Source organism: Condylura cristata, unplaced genomic scaffold, assembly GCF_000260355.1.
Source record: "Condylura cristata isolate star-nosed mole 26May11 unplaced genomic scaffold, ConCri1.0 scaffold00020, whole genome shotgun sequence".
Lineage (NCBI taxonomy): Eukaryota > Metazoa > Chordata > Mammalia > Eulipotyphla > Talpidae > Condylura > Condylura cristata.
In genome coordinates this window covers 23,364,626-23,387,637 of record NW_004567121.1, presented here as the reverse complement: position 1 = coordinate 23,387,637, position 23,012 = coordinate 23,364,626, and the positions used below count along the sequence as shown (strand labels likewise).

General features: G+C 34.9%; 1 protein-coding gene across 1 annotated transcript in view; it reads left to right on the top strand.

The window, feature by feature from the left end:
* The window catches only part of BIRC6 (baculoviral IAP repeat containing 6), a 176,847-nt gene that overhangs the window by 117,284 nt on the left and 36,551 nt on the right, over positions 1 to 23,012 (top strand). Inside the window, exons 54-64 of the mRNA XM_004686308.2 lie at positions 1,293 to 1,514; positions 2,587 to 3,367; positions 5,156 to 5,299; positions 5,734 to 5,863; positions 8,184 to 8,315; positions 9,050 to 9,217; positions 10,180 to 10,353; positions 11,950 to 12,146; positions 17,733 to 18,033; positions 20,683 to 20,900; positions 22,765 to 22,929. Coding sequence (XP_004686365.1) covers positions 1,293 to 1,514; positions 2,587 to 3,367; positions 5,156 to 5,299; positions 5,734 to 5,863; positions 8,184 to 8,315; positions 9,050 to 9,217; positions 10,180 to 10,353; positions 11,950 to 12,146; positions 17,733 to 18,033; positions 20,683 to 20,900; positions 22,765 to 22,929 — 2,632 coding nt within the window. The remainder of the gene's footprint in view (positions 1 to 1,292; positions 1,515 to 2,586; positions 3,368 to 5,155; positions 5,300 to 5,733; positions 5,864 to 8,183; positions 8,316 to 9,049; positions 9,218 to 10,179; positions 10,354 to 11,949; positions 12,147 to 17,732; positions 18,034 to 20,682; positions 20,901 to 22,764; positions 22,930 to 23,012) is intronic.

The window sequence follows — 23,012 nt, the reverse complement described above, 5'->3', positions numbered from 1 at the left end:
ACTGGTATTTGGAAAGATAGAGCAGTATCCTTCATAAGAGAAGATCTATAGCAGTGAGATAAGTGACCTATGTATGGAAGAGAGCACCAGGCAGTGAAGCAACTGGGATCTATTGTTACTTAATCATGATAGTATTCTGGTAGAATACTACTTATTCTAGGCCAATCGCTATCATATTATCTTGATTAAAATTCTTTAATCAAGAGCCTTACTAGTGGCACAGGGGTTAAAGTCTCAGCACTATCAAGCTATTGAACTCATGCAGCATGAGTTCAATCCCTGGACAGGGAGCTAATGCACATGATGCAGCAGACCTCTCCTGTCTCACCTGCTGCTCCCTTCAGCAATGTATTTCAGTAGATTTGCCTGTTGTGCTCCTCACTCTTTCTTTGGTGAATCCTCTCATCCCTATACCTCTGGTCTGCATCCCAGATCTTACGTGCAGAAATAAATAAAAATGAATCTTTAAAGTTTTTTTTTCAATGATATTTAACAAGTAAATTTATTTTTAGCATGGTCCAAATACTAAGTAGGTTGATTTTTAAAGTAAACTTTTTCTTTATATAAATAATCTTATAATAACTATTTATAGTTGATTGAAATTTTTTTGACAAAAAGGAGTTTGTGCAGAAATGAATAATAAGAAGTTAAATATATAACAGTGTTAGTTTTTTTCTCCAATAGGTTTCATTAAATATTTTACGATTATTAGTTATATTTAATAAAATTTATTATTGTTGATAGTACTTTTAAAAATGTAAATATTTTAGAACTAACATTGTTTGTAATATAGCTTGCTAAGGACAGAAAATATTACTCTGCCTTTCATTACTTCACTTCCTTTCTCTAATTTGTCCTTACTTTCTTTACTTTGACTTACTCATTTCTTATTTTGAAATTCTAGGACTTTATCCTTAAGTCTTTCGAAGTAAAGACAGGGATTAAATAGTAGTATGTTTTCTATCCATTTCTTTTATCCCTAGGCAATGCCTTGTTGTCCAAATTAGAAATTGGAAGTGAACAAAAATTTCAGTATGGTTTTGATGACCTTTAATTGTATTATCTAAAACATTTTCATTGGTTACCTTTGATGGAGTTATGGGAGAACTACAGCTCCTGTTTCCTTGTTGTTTATTTAATTCCTTTGCGCTCTAATTTTAGATTTAAATTTCAAGATTATTAGCTATATTATCTTCATTAATAATAGTGCTTACGTGGCATTGATTACATTTATCCACATTGTATGTCAAATGAGGTTTAATTGGTTATTTGAATTCATTTTCTTTTTTAAGAATTCAGGCCTTATTAAAATGGGTCAGTGATTCAGCAAGAGTGGCTGCTATGAAGAGAAGTGGCAGGATGAGCTACATGTGCCCTAACTCTTCAACAGTAGAGTATGGCCTTTTGATGCCATCGCCTTCTCACTTGCACTGTGTGGCAGCAATTTTATGGCATAGTTATGAGCTGCTTGTAGAGTATGATTTGCCAGCACTGCTGGACCGAGAACTCTTTGAGTAAGTATAATTTGTGAAATCCTCCTCTGCCAACACGCCTCTCCCCCCACTAGACCACTTTAGGGTTTTGCTCGATGAAAAACTTTCACATCTTTATTGGATAAAAACAATATCCTGACAGTAGTAGGTAGAATGATATAAGCTATCGATTTGAAATGACATACCACACACATTTAATTAATCTTTTGTTTTAAGAAAATAGGTTAATTTAATTGCCTGACTTTCTCAGTATAAAATTGCTGTGTTCATGTTCATTCTCAGTTGCAAATTTGGCTACCTGTTGTTTTATCTTTACTGTAACTTTTATAGAAGAAAGTTATAGCTAGATATTTTGAAAAACTACTTTAGACAGGTTTTACCATGAATTAATGGTAAACTGTTTACCATTTACTGTATTTGTTCATAGTACTTTCTAGGTAGCTGTTGAGTTGCTGTTTTGACAAGCGGTTTCTTTAAATCCACTTGTTTTCATTATAGTCAGCCAAGGCTTTGTTGAAATTACTTGTCTGGTAATGGCTAAGTCCTTAGCAGAAAATTGTTTTTATTTCTGAAGAGGTCTGTGGGTCATGAAAAGTTGTCCTGCTGTACTCTCTTTTGTCATTTTTTATATTTGAATCTATCTCAGGTGGTATAATTCAAGATACACTAGTAGAAGTCACTTAAAGTTTTTGATTTGTAACCATAAATTTAAGACATCTGTTATGTCCACTTTAAACATTTGTTATTTATAAGTTTCTATTTGTTTCTTCAGTGATATCTTTTGAGGTCTCATAGAGTGGTAGAATAATTTTAATGTAGATTTCTTGGCTTTCTGTACTCATTTTATAAGTCTACTCTAATTTTTAATCTATCTAAATACTTAAATAATATATGTTTTCCTGAAGTCTTTTATTATCTCATAATATTTAAGGTCAACTAAACTTTTCTCATCGTTTGATCTGTTAGAAACATTTGAAATAGTGTGAGTTTTCTTTATATGACATATAATATAGAACAATAATAACATAATATTACATATAATAGCAATATGTATATGTATTTGTAGTTAACTTTTTATCTTTTATTCTTTCAGGTTACTTTTTAATTGGTCCATGTCTCTTCCTTGCAATATGGTTTTGAAGAAAGCTGTTGACAGTCTACTTTGCTCAATGTGTCACATACACCCAAATTATTTTTCTTTGCTCATGGGCTGGATGGGAATTACTCCTCCTCCTGTGCAGTGTCACCACAGACTGTCCATGACAGATGATAGCAAAAAGCAAGACCTTAGTGCGTCTTTAACAGATGACTCTAAAAATGCACAGGCACCTCTTGCACTAAGTGAATCACATTTGGCAACACTTGCTTCCTCTTCCCAATCTCCAGAAGCTATCAAGCAATTATTGGACTCAGGTTTGCCTTCACTTCTTGTGAGGAGCTTGGCTAGTTTCTGCTTTAGTCACATTTCTTACTCAGAAAGCATTGCTCAGTCAATAGATATTTCCCAGGACAAACTCAGGCGGCATCATGTTCCACAACAGTGTAGTAAGATGCCTATTACTGCAGACCTTGTTGCTCCTATTCTTAGGTTTTTGACAGAAGTTGGCAATAGCCACATTATGAAAGACTGGCTTGGTGGGTCTGAAGTAAATCCTCTCTGGACAGCACTTCTTTTTTTATTATGTCACTCTGGTTCCACCTCTGGAGGACATATTTTAAGTGCCCAACAAACCAGTGCAAGATCATCTTCTCTTTCTTCTGCTGCTACAACAGGATTGACTACTCAACAGAGGACAGCAATTGAGAATGCAACTGTTGCATTCTTTTTGCAGTGCATTTCATGCCATCCTAATAATCAAAAGCTGATGGCACAGGTGAGTGAAAAAACCTGTTTGTTTTAGGTGTCATATTAGTATATCGTCTTGTAGCAAGAGATTAGCTGTGAACTTATCTTCTAAGACCAATAGATGGTAAACTTTGGGCTTGAGTGCATTTAAGGATCTATATTTAAATCATATTAGAGTACAGATACTTTTCCCCTCACTGTCATGGAAGTCACTTTTTTCTTTCTTGATGAGATTATGGGCAAATTCATGGAGATTCTACCTCTACATAATGCATCCTTCTTTTCATTCAAGCCAAAAGAATAAGCCAGAGGAAAACATAAGCTATTAGAGTAAGATTGACCATGTAGTTGGATGCCTCATCGTCAGTGAAGCACTGCTTTCTTTCTTTGCAACAGATTGCTGTAAACTTTGCTTCACTTCTAAAGAAGCAGACATTAGACAGTGAGAGACAAATTACATTAAATATGTTGAAGATGAGTTTAGTATATTAATTACATGGGCCAAAAATCTTGAAGCTAGAATTATTTCAGGATTAATTCTCGGGTCTTGCCTGGTGGTACAGCGGGTTAAAACACAGCACTACAGGGCCCTCCCTGGTGGTGTGCAGTGGGTTAAAGCACAGACTAAGAAGCTAAAGCCACTTCAACATGAGTTTCGATCCCCGTCCTGGAGGTCTGACATGGCGTGTCAGATCTCTCCTGACCTGCCCACTGCTCCCCTTAGCAATGTACTTTGTCGATCTGGTGAATCCTCTCACTGCCCCTGCACCTCTGGCCTGTACCCCAGCTCTGTATACATGCATAAACACACACACACAGCCTCTGGCCTGTACCCCAGCTCTATATACATGCATAAAAATACCACCCCCCACCCCACACACCCACAGCCGCTTCAGCACAAGTTTTATTCCAGGCCCCTGCACCCCTGGCCTGTACCCCAGCTCTGTATACATGCATAAACACACACACACACACACACACACACACACAGCACTACAAAAACATGCATAAACACACACACACACACACACACACAGCACTACAAAACTAACCACAGCCGCTTCAGCCCAAGTTTGATTCCAGACCAAAGAGGTGACCCACATGGTGTAGCAGACCTCTCCTATCTTGCCCGTTGCTCCATTCAGCTTGCTCAGTCTGCATGTTCTGCTCCTCCCTTTACCTCTGGTGATGCCCGTGCATCTCTGGCCTGTACTCTGTTTCTGTATGCATAAATAAGTCTTTAAAAAAAGATTAATTTTAGTTGTTGTTTTCCTTTTTCTTTCAGATTCTGATCCTTTCTAGCTACTGTGCTCTTTATTAAGTTGTTTTATTTACAAAATGTGAATAGTAATAGTAAAAGTTTTTTTTCCCCAAGGCAATTTATTAGTATAGAACCTGTCTGGGACATTGTAGATATGAATAAATGACAAACAGCTTCTTTTTTTAAACCCTCATGTATCAGTACCTTACTCAGGTCAGACTCTATATAGAGGCTAGGTGACAAATTTGTCAATAAATATGGAATGATTTTACTTTGTAAAGAAGAGCAAGATACTTTGCTGCCTAGAGGATTTACTGGGAAGCTAAAATTAAATTCTTAAATTACCAACTTGATAGAGCCATGAGATGGATATTTCAAAATTAGTTTTATATTTTTGGCTAGCTTGAAATTTTATGTCCTGTATTTTAATATGGAATAATTACTATATAATTTTTGAAGTATTCAAATATGCTTGCTAATTCACATTCTTAATTCTTTACTCTTCAAAATGCAAATAAATTATGCATTTAATTTTTAAATCTCTTGCCTTGCCAGGTTCTCTGTGAACTATTTCAGACCTCTCCTCAAAGAGGAACCCTTCCAACATCTGGGAATATTTCAGGATTTATCCGGAGATTATTTTTGCAATTGATGCTAGAGGATGAGAAAGTAACAATGTTCCTTCAGTCTCCCTGTCCAGTGAGTATTTAATAGCTACATTAAATCTTACTGAGTATCTGAATGTATAGGTATTTTATAATTTCAGAAGTAGAAGTTATAATTATCTTTGTTTTGATTTCTAATAAAGCAAACTGAAACTAGATTAATTTTGTAGTTAATGGTAGGGCTTAAAATTCTTGGGTAACTTTGCCTAGAATTACCTATTTATACCTTACTGTCAAAAGTATAATTTGATTTGGAGGAGGGAAAGTGACAAGGGTATTAAGTACAATAATGGTAACATAAAAGTTCACAGACAAATCACATGGCAAATAAATGTGCTACCTCTAAGGAAATATAAAAATAAATCCTTTATACTTTGGGTACATTATAGAATTTTCTTATTTCATGCTTTTGAAATTTTTTCATAAGTATTTCTAAAATGCACTTACTGATTTCTTTTTAATTTTTAGCTCTACAAAGGTAGAATTAATGCTACTAGTCATGTCATCCAGCATCCAATGTATGGAGCAGGCCACAAGTTTCGTACACTACATTTGCCAGTTTCAACAACATTATCAGAAGTTCTTGATAGAGTTTCAGGCAAGTCAAATTTTCTTAATTTTCTTTTACGTCAGATTAGATGTATATGGAGTTTTATTTTAGTAACTATTTTGCTGCATTTACTTCATAACTGAAGATAATCTTCATAATTTGAAGAATTTGGAGATGATAATGAAATGGACAAAATACATGAACATAAATTTATAACATACAAATGTATTCAAGCAGATGTAGTTTTTTGGTGTGATATACATTGTATGTACTGTTGTATGGGCAGTTTGGAGTATAAACAAGTTGCGGGAAGTCATTGATGTAATTCTCTCACCATAGAGTAGCTAAGCTTTTTTGTTTCAGGTTATTAGGTTCGATAGAGTAAAATCTGAGAAACCTCTAGGTATGTTCACAAAGGAAAAGGGGAGAAAGCTCAAATAGAATGAGAATTGAAGGAAAAGTTCTATAGACATCTAAGAAACTGAGAGGATTGTAAGATGTGTTGATCCCAGCCAGGGGTGTGACCCACATGGCATAGCAGACATCTCCTGTCTCGCCTACTGCTCCCTTCAGTAGTGTATTTCAGTCAATCTGCCTATTCTGTTCTCTACTGTCTCTGGTGGCTCCTTTTACAAATGCCGCCCCCCGGCCTACACACCATTTCTTTTATGAATAAGTAAATTAAATCTTTACAAAAAGTAAAATAAAAAAATACACCATACTTATGGGAGAAAATATTGGGACACCAAATATCTGATAAGGGGGCTGATATCTATGGTCTACAGATTAATACAGTATAAAGAAAAACCAGGGCTTTCCCTGGTAACACAGCACTAAGAAGATAAAGCCACTTCAGCATGATTTTGAGCCCCATCCCAGAGGTGTACGGCAGACCTCTCCTGGCCTACCCACTGCTCCCCTCAGTAGTGTATTTCAGTCAGTTTTCCTGTTCTCCTCCCTACTCTGTCTCTAGTGAATCCTCTCACCTCCCCGTAACCTCTGGCCTGTACCCCAGTTCTGTTTGCATAAATAATAAAAAAATCTTAAAAAAAAAAGAAACCCCAATCGAAAAATGGGCAGAAGCGCTAAACCCTTCTCCAAAGAAGACATAGAGATACCCAACAGGTACTTGAAAAATGCTGATCATCACTTATATCGGCAATAATACACACCAAATAACAATGAGATATCTTAAACCTGACAGTGATACATTTCAGTAAGATGAGAAACAAATGTTGGTGAGGATGTATATAAAAAGAAACCCTTTTGTACACTATTTGTAGAAATGGAGACTATTCCTACCCTATGGAAAACAGTATAGATGAAGACTTATAAAACACTAACCAGAAGGAATATGTTCACTATCATGGATTTCATGCTGGTTAAATTAGATCATCAGCCAGTCACATTTTTATATCATGGTTATTTATTTTTTTAACCATTTTTTTAAAAAAATGATTTTATTTAAGTAAGTACTGGGGGATAAGCCAGAAGTATGGGGGTTGAGAAGATTCACCAGAGACAGAGTGGGGAGCAGAACAGGCAGATCGATGAAATACTCTGCTGAGGGGAGCAGTGGGTTGGTCAGGAGAGCTCTGCTGTGCCATGTGTGTCAGTGTCCTATCTTGGGATGGAACTCAGGATGCAGTGGCTGGCAACAGTTTGATAGCCCTGAAACTTTTAAGTCCTGCATCATGAGGGAAGCCCTAAATACATTATAGTTTTTAAAGCATCCTATATCTTAAAGTAAGGAAAGTACTGATTCTGAGTACTATATATGAAATCTTTATTTAGTAATCATTTATTAATTATATATTATTAATGAACTAGTTTAATAGTATTATGTTATCTAAGATACTTAAATTTTAGAAAAGAATACTCTATTACTATGATTTGTTCTTTTATGTTTGTTTTAAAGTTTCTTCCAGCTATATAGTGAGCAGAAGTCATGTTTGCCCTTTATAGTTTGTATCAGGTCCTATTACAAACAATATTCTCTGTTGATGTGCATTTTGTGAGTGCTCAATTAAATTTTAGTGTAAATACTTTTACCTGTGCCTAAAATAAAGCAAATTTTTATAATAGTTTTTGGTTATCTCTGAAGGTGATATTAATAGTTTGTAATATTTCCTTGAGATTGAATGAAAGTATACTGACTTATGATACTCAGTGGTGAGTATCTTTCTGTTCAGTATAAGCAAGGGTTGAATGGCAGGCTTTACTCTTTATAACATAACTTCTAGTGCTTTTAAACTTTCCTTCCAATTTAGTGGCCGTGTAACTGTGTGTACCCTTTTTCTGGTTGATTTATTGCTTCCTTTTTTAGTGATGTGATAAAACAATGAATTTAAATAATGTTTTTTTACAGATACACCAAGTATCACTGCTAAACTAATTAGTGAACAAAAAGATGACAAAGAAAAGAAAAACCATGAAGAGAAAGAGAAAGTGAAGGCAGAAAATGGATTTCAGGACAACTACAGTGTTGTTGTTGCTTCAGGTATCCTTTTTTAAAAATAACTTTTTTTTTTTAACTTTTTGAAAATACAACAATCTTCCCACAATGTTTGTGGCAATTTTATGTAACAGAAAGTTGGAATGCATAAAACTGACTTGAAATGAATGATGTGTTAGTCCTAGATGTAAAAATACTCATTAAGAAATGTCAATCATTGGCAGTCCAGTTATTTATGTCATTTATGTCTAGTGGTTACTATATTTTCATTTGATATTGAACATGATGAAAACTTAGATACTCCATTTATGCAGGACAGTGTTCAGAGAATTATATTCCTATTATTATGTGGAAGTAGAATAAATAATGACAACATAATTTAGGTTAATATTTTCCTTAATAGTAGTGAGATGATTTTCGTTCAAAAGAGCAGATTATTGTTTATTCCTCAAATATTGTACGTGTAGCCTTATTTCAGAGGAAAATTAAGACCCATGATTTCCACATAGATTTGAGCAAAATATTTTCTATTAAATGATGGTTATCTGTGCCTCAGAGATTATTGTAGCTACTGTTATTTTTTAATTTCTTGCAAAATAAGTACAAATGTATCATCAGAATTGTTCATAGAGGGCAAATGGAATGGTGAGACCTAGAAAGGAACATTTCCATCTTTTGGCATTAATAGGAATATGGTGCCTGTGGAAATAATGGAGATTCACAATTTTCCATCAGCACTGTGTTGGCTACATAGGATCTACATGTTGCTTTTATTTTAGGGTTGAAATCCCAATCTAAACGGGCTGTGTCAGCCACACCACCTCGCCCACCATCCAGGAGAGGGAGGACAATGCCTGATAAAATTGGAGGTGCTTCCGCAGGTGCAGACACTGCCAGCAAAATAATTACTGTCCCAGTGTTTCATCTGTTTCACAAACTCTTGGCAGGTATTGTTCACAATGATAAAATGTATAACAACTTTTAATAAACTTATTATAACTTTATACAACACATGTATAGTTATCAGAATTATGCTTAATAAGGTGCTGTTCATGATGAGATCAGTTAGCGAAGTGTTTATATAGTTCCCTCCAAGAGAAGTGAGAACAAAAGAGTAACATTTTGCACAACCTTTTTATCACTGTTAAGTTGCATAATATATTTTATCAGCTTACTAAATTTTGTTGTTCATGTGCTATATCAGAGATTTCATAGCCAGTTATATGAGAAACAATGTGAGGCACAGTTTGAAGAACTAGTTCTAGCAATGGATCTCTTAAATATTCCACTGAAAGTTAAACAGTATTTTTCCCCTCAGCTTAAACATTATTTGATGAGTATTTTTCCATTGTCCAAACTGATAAACAGTTTATCTGTTTTTGTGTTTTGTCATTACAATAGAATTGCTGATTAATTTTGATTTTCTTTCTTAAATTTATATTCTTGATACCAAAGCTCAAGAAATTATGGCCCATTGACTGATGCTTCATTTTGTAAAAAATAAAAACAACAAAGTTAGTGGAGTACTGTTACACTCATCACCTATATGTGTTTTCATGCTACAGAGAGTATTTGCAGCAGAGACCATCTGGCTTACATTGCCTAAAATATTTAATATTTTGGCTTTTGTGGAAAAGATTGAATCCCAGATTTATGAGAATATCTTTTGCTTCTATTTGCCGTGGCTGCAAGACTTAATGGGATTTGCTTAGGGCCTAATTAACACTTTCTAAAGACTTTGTTCACACGTGTCAGAAATATATTTTTAAGCTTTCCATTAGCTGATTTTAAATTGTGAAAATTTGTGCTGATTTAACCCTTACTTATAATTCAGTAAGACGAACTAACTGAAACCAAGTTAATGTCTGCTTGTTGGATTCCAGGTGTAACATGTTCATGTTGTTTTCAGGCCAGCCTTTGCCCTCTGAAATGACTCTCGCCCAGCTTTTAACTCTCCTGTATGACCGAAAACTTCCTCAAGGTTACCGCTCAATAGACCTGACTGTTAAATTAGGATCAAGAGTTATTACAGACCCAAGTCTGTCAAAAACAGATTCTTTTAAAAGATTACACCCTGAGAAAGGTATGTGTGTGATACTCCTTTAAAACTACAGTCTGTAATCTAAGGAAGCAGGGTTTTCTGTCACCAGTACTTAATTTACATTTGTTTATATTATGTCAACTTAATGGACTATTTTTCTCAATGACTTCATTATTTGTAAATATTTTAAAAATGTCATTATTTCCTTTGGAAAATTCATCTTAATTCCTCTCATATGTCACTTATGAGCACATGCGCTTTGACTTCTAGCATTATTTCTTCTTGAGTTATTAGTTGTTTATACCTTTATATTAAAAAATGAGAACTCCTGTTTAGGGTTTCTAGTTTTTGGTAATTTGTCTTAAATGGTATTTAGTTATAAACATATTTATTTGAACAAAAGTTGATCATATACTTATTTTAAACCTTGTTATTTTAATTATGTTTTCTAGTAAATATTTCTAAAAGTACATTCTACTGCCTATTTTTCATATGAATGTAAAAATTTTCCTGTTCTGTGTTAAAACATTTTGTTTCCTATTTCTCACTATATGTTATTGGGGCAAAGATTTTCAGAGTTAATAGTGATGCCATCTAGTTTTAATGTCTAATTTCCCAGTGATTTAAATTCAGTGGTAGGTTATGAACCTTTCCTTTTTTTTCTTAATTTTATTCCATTTCCTTACTCCAGTTTTGTAGTACAATGATGAAGATGATGATGATGATGATGAAGAAGGGTTATTAGGCCTAGTTTTATGTGAACATACTAACCTTTTGGCTTTCCTCAGAGAAATTCAAGAATAAGCCAGTATGGTATAATTTTCCTATTTTTAAAGATTTCTTTTTATTTACTTATACATACACGAACTGGTAGGTAGGCCAGAGGTGTGGGGCTTGAGAGATTCACTAGAGACAGAATAGGGAGCAGAACAGATAAATCAGCTGAAGTATACTGCTCAGGGGAGCAGTGGGCAAGACAGGAGAGGTCTGTTGTGCCATGGGGGTCAGCTCAGTGGCTGCGGATTGAAACTGTGCTGCAGTGACTGGTATAGTGGCTTGAGAAGAAAAAAAAAAAAAGTGAGACTTTAACTGCTGTGCTACTAGGGAGGCCCCAGTATGGTGTAATTTTTAGTCTTTAGTAGGAGATGTCATCAGTAGTCAGTTTTTCCTAACTGGATATTTAGAGAAAAATGTACATAGTTTAATACTTCTGTGAGTCTCTTAAGAACTTATTTTTGGATAAACTATGACATTTTTAATTATTTTACTATTTCCATAATAGTATGGACTATTACCATAAGCTAAAAGGCATAGCTTCTTAAACTTAATTGGTTTATATTATTATATACTGATTCTTAACTTTGAAGGTCTGGGTTGGGAACAGAAATTCAACATTACAGAAGTTATGATCGAGGGGATGCCAATAATAATGTTGCGTGTATCATACTTTAAGTAGCCAAGACTATACGTGGCAATATCTAAAGTTGTTTCAAGATTTTTGTGGCATCTACTCTTATTGTAGCTGTATCAGTAAAGTTTCTGAGATCTTTTTGCTTTTATGTCAATTATGTGATAACATTATCTGCCTTATAGGTTAAAGAGTATTATAAAAATATCTGTTGTAATTTATTGTTCTAGATCATGGAGACTTGCTTGGAAGTTGTCCAGAAGAAGAAGCTCTCACTCCAAGTGATGAATGTATGGACGGGATAATGGATGAGTCTTTACTCGAAACCTGTCCTATTCAGTCACCATTACAGGTTTTTGCAGGAATGGGTGGACTGGCTCTTATTGCTGAAAGACTACCAATGCTATATCCAGAAGTAATCCAACAGGTCAGAATCCTAACTGAATATATCATTCTACAGGAAAATCCTTTGCTTTTTTTTTTTTAAATTTACTTGTGTCAACCTTTTGGAAGTATTCTTTCCTTTATAGTCGTATAGTCTTCCCGTATTGTATAAATGTCTAAAGTCAACCTGTAGAGAGGTTTGTGAGAATTAATTAGTGCTAAAGAAAAGTTGAAGGTTCAACACATTAGCCAGGATCATTTAACTTGATTTCATGGTCATCATAATGTAACATTTTTGTTTTTCAGGTGTGATAGTAACTATGGGTATTAACCAGAAATGGGAGAATAAAATAGTAGTGTTACCTAATATTGCTGCCTAAATATGTCTCTTTGCATAAATTTTATTCCAGTTGTAGATGACATTTCCAATTTAGGAAGTTAAAAAATGTATTACTTTAAGTACTTTCATTTGTTATTAATGTCATTGATGTATTGCTTTCATATTCTAGGGGGAGTGTTGTGCATAAAAAATCATAAATAGAGGCATTTAGTTTGTTTAATAAAGTAGGGAAATTTGTCTCTAAAATTTGATGTACTTAGTATACAGATGCCTGTATTGAGTTCCTCAGGCTGCTGTAATGAAGTACCACAAACTGTATGTGACTTAAAACAACAAAAATTGATTATATTTCATAAGTAGTGCAGTCTGAAAATCTGAGCCATGCTCCCTATAAATGCTCAAAGGAAGAATTCTTCCTTGTCTCTTAACTCCTGGTGGTTTCTGCTATTTCTTTGCATTCATTGGCTTCACGCTGCCTCATTCCAATTTCTATATACGTTTACACATGGCTGTGATCTTTCTGTTTATCTATTTGTTTATTTCTCTCCCTTTTCAAATAGGGACACTAGTCATGGAATTTAGGGTTCGTCCTAATTAATCCAGTATGTCCTCACATTTACTTCATTATATCTATCTGTATAGACTTTATTTCTAAATGAAGTTCTGGGGGTTGGTAGGAATTGATCATATTTGGTGTAGGTCGTTGTATGTGGATGTACAATTCAACCCACAATACCTAAACAATAGTTATTGTTAACCACTATTCCAAAAGTGAAGGTATTTTCTTATTTTAAGGTATTATCCCTTGGCATAGGTAATTGCCAAAAACATGAATGAAATATTAGTTTTCTAAAAAATGGATCGATGTCAAGTTTGAAATAAAAAAGACTACCACATTCTAACATTGATCATTGGAAATAGTTTTCCGGATTCAGTATTCTTTATGATTCATTACCTTCACTATTAACCTAGATGGGGGGATTTTGTTCTGCTAAACACATAAAAATGTGGAAGTGGTAGTAGAATTTCATAGTTGGCAGAAGGTAATAGAATTTTAGGGCCACGATAAATAGAAGTCCAGATTATCCTTAAGAGACTTTTAGTAGAAACAGTGGATGGTAAAGTCTTTGCTAGTAAGTACCCAGTAGAAAGTGGAAGAACATAGAAAACATGATATTTCCTAGAGGATACCTATATTGTCCTAAGCACACTGTTAACCATGATTGTTGAATGTGCTGATGGTGAGCTTTAGAAGGAAATGAAAAACATGTTACTTGAAATCAAAGAAAGCAGTAAAAACTCTAGCTCATTTGGGTCTGAAATGTGGAAAGCAGTCCTTAAAAGTGATAAACTTGGACATTTAGTTGAGATTTCCACATAAAGTATAAATGTATCTGTTTTCTTCTTGCTGTTTATACTGAAATGTGGGAGGAAAGATAAATTGAGGAAAGACTATTAAGGAACAAGCGACTAGCACCTGACACTTTTGGAAATTCTCAGCCTATCCAGATTGTAAAAGATGCTAAAATTAGAGATTCAGTATCAGAAAAGCATGCTCTGGAGAAAAAGTCAGGTATGTGACTGTTCAACTTTTGCTAGTGCCTCAGAAAATTTAAGTGTTAGCATACTCAGTAACAGAGAAAGTTGTTTGAATAATTTGGACATATTACTAGTGGTTCACCTGCTTTTTATATAGAAGCCAAGAATAATGAAAGTGATATAGTGATGGTAGGAAAGTCAAAGGAGTTGGTAAAATGATGGAAGCAAGTAGAGATCTGAATGAAGCAGCCCAAAGGCAAGAAAGTGAGTTGATGCCCCATGAGAACCTCTAGAAGGAGCACTTTGATATTTTAGAGTCAAGTGTTTGGACTTGAGCCCCATGTTTTAGATTTCTTTTCTATACTTTCACAATAATAAATTCTGTGGTTTTAGTGGGGGGGGGGTTGGTAAAAATATACAAATTTGCTGACTTTTTTCAGTCACTGTTTGTGGTAATGTGTTACATCAGCGTAGGAAACAAATTCTAATTTTGATCATTATTTTCTTGTAAGGTCATTTGTCTGGTATCATGATAATATCAGACTTATAGGTTATGTTACTACTTTCTAATACTTCAAATTAAGAAGGCTACTAGGGGCCCTCCCTGGTGGCACAACGGGTTAAAGCACAGTACTATGAACCAATGGCAGCCCGTGCAGCACGAGTTCGATTCCAGGCCAGAGAGGTGACCCACATGGCGCGGCATACCTATCCTGGTCCGCCCGCTGTTCCCCTCAGCAGTGCACTTCATCGATCTTCTTGTTCTGCTCCCCACTCTGTCTCTGGTGAATCCTCTCACTGCCCCTGCACCTCTGGCCTGTATCCCAGTTCTGTATGCATAAATAAATCTTAAAAAGAAAAGTAGACTGTTAGATGGATTTAAGAATAGATTGAACATTATTAATTACAAAATCAGTGAAGTAGAAAGCCAAAAGATATCCAATCTAAAGCATACAAAGAATAAGGGATAGAAAGAACATAAGAGTTTTATGGATTATATAGCTAGAAGTGAACAACTTAATGTGAATTTGTAGATGCAGAAAAGGAGTGGATAAAACTGGTCAGAAATATTACTGAAAGGAAAAAAATTTCCAAAACTGATATAAAGCCTAAGCAATTTCAAGAATTTCTGTAATCCCGAAGTAGGATAGCCATACCTTAAGAATATCATGGTGGCGCAGTGGGTTAAAGCACTGCACTGAGAAGCTAAAGCCACTTCCGCATGAGTTCGATACCCGCCTGCCCCGGTGTTGACCCACATGGCGTGGCAGACCTCTCCTGACCCGCCCGCTGCTCCCCTCAGCAGTGTACTTGGTCAGTCGGTCTGTTCTGCTTCCCACTCTGTCTCTGGTGAATCCTCTCACCACCCCTGCACCTCTGGCCTATACCCCAGTTCTGTTTGCATGAATAAATAAATTTTAAAAAATTTAAAAAAAAAGAATATCATGGTTAAAAAAAAGAAGAAGATCATGGTAAATTGTTTTAAAAAAAGACAAAGATAAGGTCTTTAATCAGCCAAAAGAAAATGTGACTCACTGCTTTCAAAACAGCAATAAAGAAATAACAACTGTTCAACAAAAACCTTAGGGATCAGGAAATTACAGTTCTAAAGTACTTAGCAAGGAGAGAGGACCCAGTTATCCTAGAATGTCAACCAGTGAGGAATATTGCTTTGTACCATCCTTCATAACATCATCACCTTTCCCATGAAATTATAAACTGTACATGGAGAATAGTAGGCATAAGATTTTTTTTTTAGGCATAAGATTAATTTATGTGTGTATGTGTAATTATAAATAGTTACATTTCTGGGAAAAGTATTTTTAAAAAACAATTGTTTAAAGGTTTCTGAGAAGGACCAAAAACAGCCAGTATTAGTGGGGATTTGTTTTATTCAACAGGCAGACACATAAAAGATTTTTCAAATCCTCTTGTGAATAATATGCTTAATCACCACAAATAAATTCAGTGCAGAATCGTTACTTCTTCATTTTGCCAGCACCAACATTGACTTTCGTAGTCCTCTTGACTTCATTCTATTCTTGCCTCCCTTTTCTCATTTTCTTAGGGTCTTTTTCTTCTCATACAGGTCATGTCTTAATAAGTCTAGGTTTGGGTTCATTATTCTTTGCATAATCCAAGGAATCATAAACCAGTTCACACCCAAAATGGTTTCTGAATCCAAAGATAAAAGATGACGTCAGGGTTGGTCTTGTACGTTTCAGATAGCTTTTCCCAGATGAAGAAGTTCCACAGAAGCAGCCAGTTGGTCATGAACTTCCTGGTCTGGGTAGTTACTGTGTCAGCTATGATGGCTATGGATCTTCAGGCAGCCAGGGAGGAAAAGAGCTTAGACAGGCTTTAAACATAGAAAGAATGGAACCACACAGGGTGAAATTGTATCTGAACTTTTCTCCTTAGAGTTCTCATCAGTTTGTGTGTTTTTGGCAGATAGAATTTAACAAAATTTTGGGCTTAATGAATTGGGTTCTTTAATACTGGCAGGAAATGGAATGGGGAGGAATTCAGAAAGGTGAATGGGAGAAAAGGAAACTGAAAGAAACCAGTTTCTTGAGTTATATATACATTGTTAGGACTCTTTTGAACAGGCAAATGGCAATGGTGAAAAAGCTGTGGAGACTTAGGCTTCCTCATCACAGAGGGGACAGAATTTTCAGTTCTAGCCTGCCTAATTAGAGGTGAAAATATTTGGGTTATTCATTTAATTGCAAATAAACTACTCTTGAACAATAAAGATGTCTCCCTCTTCATAGTTAATAGTAAAACACAACAGTTAATGGATATTACTTTATCTACCAGTTGTCCCATTGATACTCTTTAAGACGAAAAGAAAAACAATCACTTTTCTTTAGCATAATTTGAAGGAATTTGTGGATAGAGAGCCAGTTCAGGATCATATATTGCATTTCGTGTTCTCTTCAATCTCCTACCACAATTCTGCTATCATTTAGAGTATAAACTGCAAGCTTTGTTGTACTTGTGCACATGTGTGTTTGTGTGTGATGTGTGATTCCTAGATATGTTTGCTCATAGTGCTTGGTAGGAGATTCCTTTCAGGAATCTGCAGTTGTGCACTTCCAGCAGTATATGCTTTCCTGTATCCATATATTCTTTTTTTTTTTAAGCATCACTTTCCACTAGAAGAAATCAAAGGATACCTTAGAAAAATTCTATAATATGGACATGGAATGGTAGTAGACCAGAGTAGATTCTATGTGGGCAACTAATAAAATGATAATAGCAGGCTTTAGCCTACAAAGTAAAATAAAATAAATAACCATACTGATATCCATTAATATATGAATGAGTAAGTAGAGGAGGGAATACTTCTACTTACAGTTCAGTACCAACTAACAAATAGAATAGATAGAATGATAGGATTATGGTCACCAATTGTTAATCCCCATAGTAATTATTGTTTATAGTTAAGAATTACAAAATTGGTAATTCTAACGTATCAAATTTTCTTGATAAAGAAAATATTTATATAGTCTTAATGAGCCTTCTGTAGATGCCTAATTGCAAGGAAGGGAACTTATGAGATACCATATACTTATGAGATACCATTATATTCATGGTAGCATGAAACTCTTGATATTTGGAAACCTCAAAAAAATTAATGTCACTTTATGGATCCTTATATTCTAAAGAGTAAAAACATTTCAGTCTTTAATTTGAACTTGATTTTGAAACATGCAAATAGCCAAACAAACCTTTATTTTTCTTCAGGTGAGTGCTCCAGTTGTAACATCTACCACTCAGGAAAAACCAAAGGATAGTGATCAGTTTGAATGGGTGACCATTGAACAATCAGGGGAATTAGTTTATGAAGCTCCGGAAACAATTGCAGCTGAACCTCCACCTATCAAGTCAGCAGTTCAGACCATGTCCCCTATACCTGCCCACTCTTTGGCTGCTTTTGGATTATTTCTTCGTCTTCCGGGCTATGCAGAAGTGCTACTGAAAGAGAGAAAACATGCTCAGTGCCTTCTTCGGTTGGTATTGGGAGTGACAGATGATGGAGAAGGAAGTAAGTGTTTACCTTATTAAATTTTAACATAGATAGGTTATGTAAAAATTACTTGTACTTTTGGTTATAATTCCTTTCTTTCAAAGTTAAACTACTAAATAATTTATTGATGGCCACTTAGCATACATATTTCCTTGAAAATCTTTTTTTTTTAAGATTTATTTATTTATATATACAAAACTGGGGTACAAGCCAGAGGTTGGGGTGTGTGTGTGAAAGGATCCACCAAAGGCAGAGTGAGGAGCAGAACAGGCAGATGCACTGTAATACACTGCTGAGGGGAACAGGGGGCGGGTCAGGAGAGGTCTGCTGTGCCTTGTGGGTCACCCCCCTGGCCAAGGATCGAACTCATGCTGAAGGCTGTGTTAGATTCACAGTGCTTTAACCAGGGAGGGTCCCTCGTGTCATTCAAGAGTTATTTACACTTCACAAAATTTGTGGGCATTATTAAGAGGGATTTAAAGGTGAAGCAGTTATTTTGACACTGTCCTCAAGTAGCAAATTCATGTCTTAGTAGCAGCAATGGAAGATATATATTGATATATATATATCTAAAACATAAATGTGTAAAAAGTTATAGATGCCTTAAGACAGGTACAGTATTATGGAGACTTATAAGTAAGATTATTTCTTTACTACCCCAGCAATGAGAATAAAGTTACCACAGTAGTTTTTACTGAGACCTTTAAAGAGAGTTAATTTATATTGAGATGAGTTATTTTCGAAAGGATGATTTGAGCGGTATTTCTTGCTGAGATTACATGAGAAGGTATAATTTGTTAATAGAAATTTTTATAAGAGCTCTTTTTCTTATTGAAAAAAATATATTTATTTATGCGTACACGAGGTGGGGTGTAGACCAGAGGTGCAGGGGAAGAGAGGTGAGAGGACTCATTGGAGCCAGAGTGGGGAGAAGAACAGGTGGAGCTACTGAAATATACTGTTGAGGGTAGCAGCAGGTGAGTTAGAGGAGGTCTGTTGCAATATGTGGGTCAGCAACTTGGCTGGAGATTGAGCTCCTGCTGCAGTGGCTGCTGAGACTTAACTCATTGAGCCACCAGGGAAGCCCCTGAGAGTTTATTTTAAAAGTTATTGTTGTTAACATATCATGGAAAGGCTTTTAAGAAAGAACTTAGATTTATTAACAGCAATGAAGAGATTAAAGTGTGTAAAAGTAGTAGATGTGATGAGAATCCTTGTTAAGAAAATAAATCTAGCGGCACTATTTAGATAAAAGAACAGAAGGAAGAAAGTAGCATAATATATATATTATATAACATTAAATAATGTATGTTAATGTATTACATAAAGCATATTTTATGAGAGGGATTGTTTTAAAGATTATTTAAGCATACAGAATTGAGGTACAAGCCAGAGTTGCAGGGGTGGTGAGAGGACTCACCAGAGACAGAGAGGGGTGCAGAACAGGCTGCAGATGGAGGAAATCCACTGGGAGCAGTGGATCACCTCCTGGGTGGAGATTGAACTCACACTGAAGTGGTTGCAGCCAGCTTGCAGTGCTGCATCCTAACCTGTTGCGCCATCAGGAAGAGTCCAAGCATATTTTACAATAAAATAATAAGAGATTTGGGCTAGAAATTTTATCAAGTAGCAGGAAATAAATGAAGAAAAATTAGGTAGCCTAGTTAGGTGGCAGATTTTTATTTGGTTCAACTTTACTTCTTCAGTTAATGACCATTTCATTTGAAAATTTGTATCTTTTTATTATTATAAAATCACATGGTTTTGATTAAGGGTGATAAATGTTTCACATATTACGTAGTAAAGATATACCTGGTATCAAAAGTAAATTTAATAAAAGGATGTGAATTGATTTCTGGTTTCTATAACTGAAACTATTGCATATGGAAAGTATATATTTTTTTATTTTCATAGTGATGGAATTCTTTAAAAATGTTGTTTTACATGTTTTTAAAATAATTATCAAATTATATCTTTTGTATGTTAAATAACCTTTGTGTTATCTCAAAGGTTAGTGGTAAATACTTATTTTAGTAGCTGAAGAATGTAAAATCATTTTACCTGATTTTTGTCATTTAAGTGGATGAGAGGGTTAAGAAGCAATGCCTATTAGTGATAGAAGATAGGAGGTGTAAAGTGATTTAGAAAGGAAAAAAAATTGCTTTAATTTTAAACCTCTTTCCAAAATGGTTTGTCTTACCTCACCATTCATGGTTCAGTGTTTTTTTTTCCCTTTGTATTTAACACTCCTATATAACATTAAAAAAAATTTTATTGCAAGTGAAGTGAAATAATTGCTCTCTTTCATTGTCTATTTATGGTTGAAGTTACTCCCAATGCAGGGAGTACTTCGGTGTATGAGACTTAATTTTTAAATTTCAACTGTTGTAAGAAACTATTAGTGCTTCATTTTTAGTTGTTAGGTCTTAGTTTAATTTAGTTTGTAGTAATTTTGACATAGTAACAAACCATTTTCTTTTGTCATTTATATGTTGTTACAGAACTTTTCCAGACACCATTATTAACTTAAAGATAATACTGTTCTGTTTACAGTGTGTTGTTTTCTAAAGATAATAATTAGATAATTTTTATTATATTTTCATTATTTTTGTGAATGTATAATTTTCCTTATGATGCCTTTACATTTTGTTTTCTCATTTAATTAAGGTCATATTCTGCAGTCTCCATCAGCCAATGTGCTTCCAACTCTTCCTTTCCACGTCCTTCGTAGCTTGTTCAGCACTACGCCTTTGACAACTGATGATGGTGTGCTTTTAAGGCGGATGGCATTGGAAATTGGAGCATTGCATCTCATTCTGGTTTGTCTGTCTGCTCTGAGCCACCATGCCCCACGAGTTCCAAACTCTAGCCTCAACCAAGCAGAGGTAAACTCTTAATTCTTTAGATTATGGGAAACTATGTTACTATATTACATTCATAGAGTAAGAATATAGTTTTCTTATGAAGAATTCACATGCATATGTTTTCCTTTTTGCCACTTAAATCCAAGGATATTTAAAGCAGAAACCGCAAATTAATTGCATTCTTCTCAATTATTAGGCTCTTTCAGAGGACTGTAAGTTGAAAAGCAAAGCAAATTTAGTACCTTATTAAGCTTCCTGTTTACTTGCATATGTTGAAGTTATACTGTGATCCCTTTTTCTTTCCTTTCTTGAAAGTTAGTCATTCTGCCTAGTGGGAGGATCTAGCCGGTAGAGGAAGACAAATTTAAATAGGAAGAAAGAAAAAACAACACATAATTATTTCTATTTTGTAAATAGAAATTCTAAAAGTAGTGACTTTATAGTGAATTTAAGAGGATATAGCATCCAAGTGCAGTGCATTAAAACTAGCTATTTTACATAACAGCAGCAAACTTAAAATGAGCTTTTTATTTATTTATTTTCAAAGATTTGTTTATTTGTGCATACAGAACTGAGGTACAGGCCAGCGGTGCAGGGGCGATGAGAGGATTCAGTAGAAACAGAGTGGGTAGCAGGACAAGTTGACGAAGTATACTGCTGAGGGGAGCAGTGGGTGGGTCAGGAGAGGTCTGCCACGCCATGTGGGTCACCTCTGGGGTGGGGATTGAACTCATGCTAAGTGGCTTTAGCTTCTTAGTGCTGTGCTTTAACACGCTGTGCCACCAGGGAGGGCCAAAATGAGCTTTTTAATGATGTGTTGAATAATAGCATCAAAATTAGAAAATATGAATCTGAACAAAAGATGCACAGAATATTCATAAAGTATGTGAAAAGTTTCAAAGAAAAACTTTGCTACGCTTCACTAAATGGATGTGTGTGCCCACGAAGTTGAAAATAAAACAATTTAATATTTCTTCCCAATTCCATCCTTAAGTTTGATGAACCTAGCAAGCAGAATTAAACCCTTGTTTATGGTCGCTGATAAATGACCAGTGGTTGCACAAAATGGAGTAATATGGTCCTATCAGTGAGTGGTAGTGGGAGTCAGTCAGATATCTGCAAGGACAAAAACTAGTTTTTGAACTCCATTGCTTTATATGCAAATATTAATTTTTACTGGATGGTAGGTCTAAATGTATATAACATAAACAAAATATAATAAAATGATTTTACAGCAAAAGATAGGTTTCATTTTGATATGAACCATTCTTACCGGTGTGATTATTATCTCTTTTGTTATTTTGATTTGCATTTCCTTGATGGCACACATTTCTTCATGTATCTGTCATCTACCTGTAGGTCTTCTTTGAAAAGGTGTTTATATCTATTTGGTGATTGGTTTTCTTATTATTTGACTGTACAAATTGTTGATTTTGGGTATTATTAGCCTCCTTTTAAATGTATAGTGTGTAAATATTTTGTCACATTTGGTAGTGGTCTTTTCATTTTGATGATTGTTTTTTATAGTACAGAAGATTTTCAGCTTGATTTAGTCTCATTTATGCTTTTGGCATAATGTATTTGAGATTTATGATTGAAAATCTGTTTATGATTTATGATGGAAAAAGTGCTTTTATATATTTATGCAGAGTTTATTCACTCATCGACTGATTGTTCTTTGGGATGTTTCTGTCTGGCCATGGTGAATAACCTTGTTAGGGACATTCATATTCATGTATTTGTTTGATCATGGGTTTTTTTTTCCCCTATCAGTTATTATTTCTCTGGGTTTATATATCTACACAGTAGGCTTGCTGAGTCACATAGTGACAAGTTTCTTAGTACTCTACAAACTGTTTTCATAGCAGCTATGCTTTGTTAAAAGCCACAGGTTTCAAGCTCCCATAACCCTGCATCAACTGAAGAACAGCAGCTGTATTGGGCCAAAGGAACAGGCTTTGGAACTGGCTCTACAGCTTCTGGTTGGGATGTGGAACAAGCCTTAACTAAACAGAGACTGGAAGAGGAACATGTTACTTGTCTTCTTCAGGTATATTTTACAAAGTTAACACTGTATTTCTGTTGATTTAAGATATTGCTGACTAGCCAACTGATCGTAGCTTCCCTTATAAA